This window comes from Seriola lalandi, unplaced genomic scaffold, assembly GCF_002814215.2.
Source record: "Seriola lalandi dorsalis isolate HSWRI2012SDOR001 ecotype SW California unplaced genomic scaffold, Sedor1 jcf7180002051188, whole genome shotgun sequence".
Taxonomy (NCBI): domain Eukaryota; kingdom Metazoa; phylum Chordata; class Actinopteri; order Carangiformes; family Carangidae; genus Seriola; species Seriola lalandi.
The window spans coordinates 5,041-7,896 of NW_019521741.1; the positions used below are offsets into that span (position 1 = coordinate 5,041).

Consider the following 2,856-nt stretch of genomic DNA (forward strand, 5'->3'; position numbering starts at 1 on the left):
ATAAATACTGAATGAAATAAATCCTAAAATGTCCTGTACAGCAGTAAAGTCCTCATGCTTACCAACGTTAAGGGCAGTGGTACAACCAGCTCTCAGCTCTGGGACAAAACATCGGTACGGTCCACTGTCCTTCAGCTGAACTGAGGAGATCTGCAGTGTGATGATTCCTCTGCTCAGGTCTTCATGGATGAGAGTTGTTCTGTGTCTGTATCGCTCTGTCTGTGGATCAGTGAGGTCCTTTCCATGTCGATAGGCGTGGACGACCTCCTCGAGGTCGGTTCTCCTAACGTCCAGTGTATAATCCGACAAGTTGACCCGGGGATCCAGATCAAACCTAAGTGTAACATCATCATCTTCTTCTGCCTGGATCGTCTCAGTCGGACAAATGACACGATGCTGTGCTGCAGAGACAAACGACATTGAGACGGTTTAAACACGTCTAAAAGAAAACCTCCATTTCTAACAGTTAAACTCTTCAAACACAGAGCTGAAGTTTCTGGATGCAACAAATCTCAAAATGTGCTGCTGAAGGATCGTCCTCCTGAAACGCACAGCTGATGCAGTCCAACACAACAAAGATAAAACTGTATATATCTTTAAGTTTTCAAATGGGTGTTGGTTTAACTACGAGCTGAAACTAACAATTACTTTTATTATCCATTAATCAGGTGATTATTTTCTCAGGTAACTGAAACTAAAGAGCTAAAATTCTCATTGGTAAAATCTCAACAATATCAAAAGTGATAAAGTGATAGTTTGGGTTGTTTGGCGTGTGTTTGTGTGAGGTATTTATCTGTAGTCAGTGTATTACATGCAGTAGAGTCAGATCCGCTGACACAGAAAAAAAGCTAATATCAGTGTATGGACTTTATTTTTAATATTTTCACCGCTTCATCTGCCGTTCAGCTAACACAGTGCTTAGTAATAAGGTATGGTGATTAATTATAAGTATTACTCTAGATGTAAACGCCATTTAATACTTACAAGTTTGTTTATTCTAATAAAAATATTTGCTACTGTTTTAATTTGATATTTCAGTTCGATTTGCACAATGGAACTCTTATTTTGAAGGATGTAATTTCTGACCCACCTGGTGCTTTTTCTAAACCGACGGTGCAAGTAATTCACACATCCCCATGTCAAATAACCTCAACAACCACCTTAAAGACTCTGTAATTCACTGCTTCATGTAGGACAGTTGTCTATCTTTTAGCAAACTGAAAATGAACTCGCAAAAAACTCAAGTTTAAAGTTTTTAAAAAAAGTTTAAACAGAGTAAACATCAGAATAACAATGGTTCATGTAGATGAAGCAGCCTTCAAACAGTAGAGACGTAGATTTGATGAGAACAGAAATCAAGAAGTAACTTACCCTGGGTAAAAGGAAAAGCAGCGAACAGGAAAATTAACAGTATGTTCATTATCTAACTAATTCAGAGAGATAAAGAGGATGAAGTGACACCTGCCTGCTGCTTAGCGGAAGCGTCTTTAAAAGTTTCTACTTGAGAAAATATTTGTGACTTGTTGAAAACAGTCTTCTGGGTCAACGGCAAGACACAGTTCCGTTTTGCAACGGATATGAGGGAAGGAAGTATTCATAATAAAAGCAGATACACTTCTCAGGAAGTAAATAAAATGTAATCGCACTGCTCTTTAACAGTACTAATTAGTGATTAACTGCAGGTCTATTCATATAAAACATTATGGGTCGATCATGCCATTGATTTGTTTGTTAAATACGACTAAATGTTACGACACAAACCAGAAAATAATATCTCTGCTTTTATTATGAAGGCACCACTTCCTGTTATTGTGGCAACTGAGGGAAACTTGACAGCTCACCAAGCACAACCGAACTCGCCCAACTGCAACTAGTAAGAGCGCACGCGCAAGAAAGAAGTTTATGAATGTGAACTGGTTTATTTATAGTAGTTTCTTGCTCAGACATCACAATGTGCTTCATAGTAAACGACGAAAGAAAGACAAAGCTATAAAAAGATAAAAGATGAAAATGGATGAAGAAAAAAGCCTCTGTTGTTAAATTAACTGAATACTTTACAACATATCAGAGATTTGAGTCCAGACACTGTCAACAGATGTGTGTAAACGTATCTATTTATACATATGGGAGACCAATTAAAAATAAAAGGTTTCAAATAAAAGGTACATTGTTCTTTTGAATGGAGGACTTTAATGTGTAATGGAGAATATTTCCATTTGAGGTATTGCTTCTCAGTACTCCTTCTGCCAGGCTGCAGATCACGGTGTAGTATAAATGTGATCAAACTACTAAAGTGAATACATTTCCTGGTCGTCATCCTACAGTGTGTGCTGGTTTTAGGTGAAAACATCTATTTTACAGCACGTTTGTTTTGGGGATTTACAGGGAAACATTTTGACTTGACAACTATCAGCCAGTAGGTGGCGACTGTGTCCTGCAGACTTCATGTGGGTGAAACAGAGAGAGAGACCTCTGTTAACTTCAGATGAGGAGAGTCTCATAATTCACAACCCGTGTTCATTCACCGATTCAGACCCACAAGATGCTGTTACTGCAAATGAAACTCCATTAAAATATGTCCGAGTTGTGATGGAGACACAATTCACAGACAGATCTCTGAAGATGAGGACAAACAAAAACCAAACTGTCTGTGTGGATGATACCACATGTTGACTCTGAATACAATCATAATAAATTTAAAACATGGTGGTATAGGTAAGAGAAATAAATGTATTCATCGCGAAGGTTATTACAGCATTACATGAAAACAGAGCTTGATGTGTTTTATGAAAAGCAAAACACCAACAAACAGAAAATAGAGGAGCTTGAAATCACTGGAAATGACCGAGCGCTTCC

At 37.9% G+C, this 2,856-nt stretch overlaps 1 protein-coding gene across 1 annotated transcript in view; it reads right to left on the reverse strand.

Annotated features, from left to right (window-relative positions):
• The window catches only part of LOC111649533 (DNA replication factor CDC6-like), a gene marked incomplete at its 3' end in the record, with an annotated part of 5,449 nt that extends 5,029 nt beyond the window's left edge, over window positions 1-420 (reverse strand). The window contains exon 1 of the mRNA XM_023399282.1: window positions 63-420. Coding sequence (XP_023255050.1) covers window positions 63-420 — 358 coding nt within the window. The remainder of the gene's footprint in view (window positions 1-62) is intronic.
• Between the last annotated feature and the right edge of the window lie 2,436 nt (window positions 421-2,856).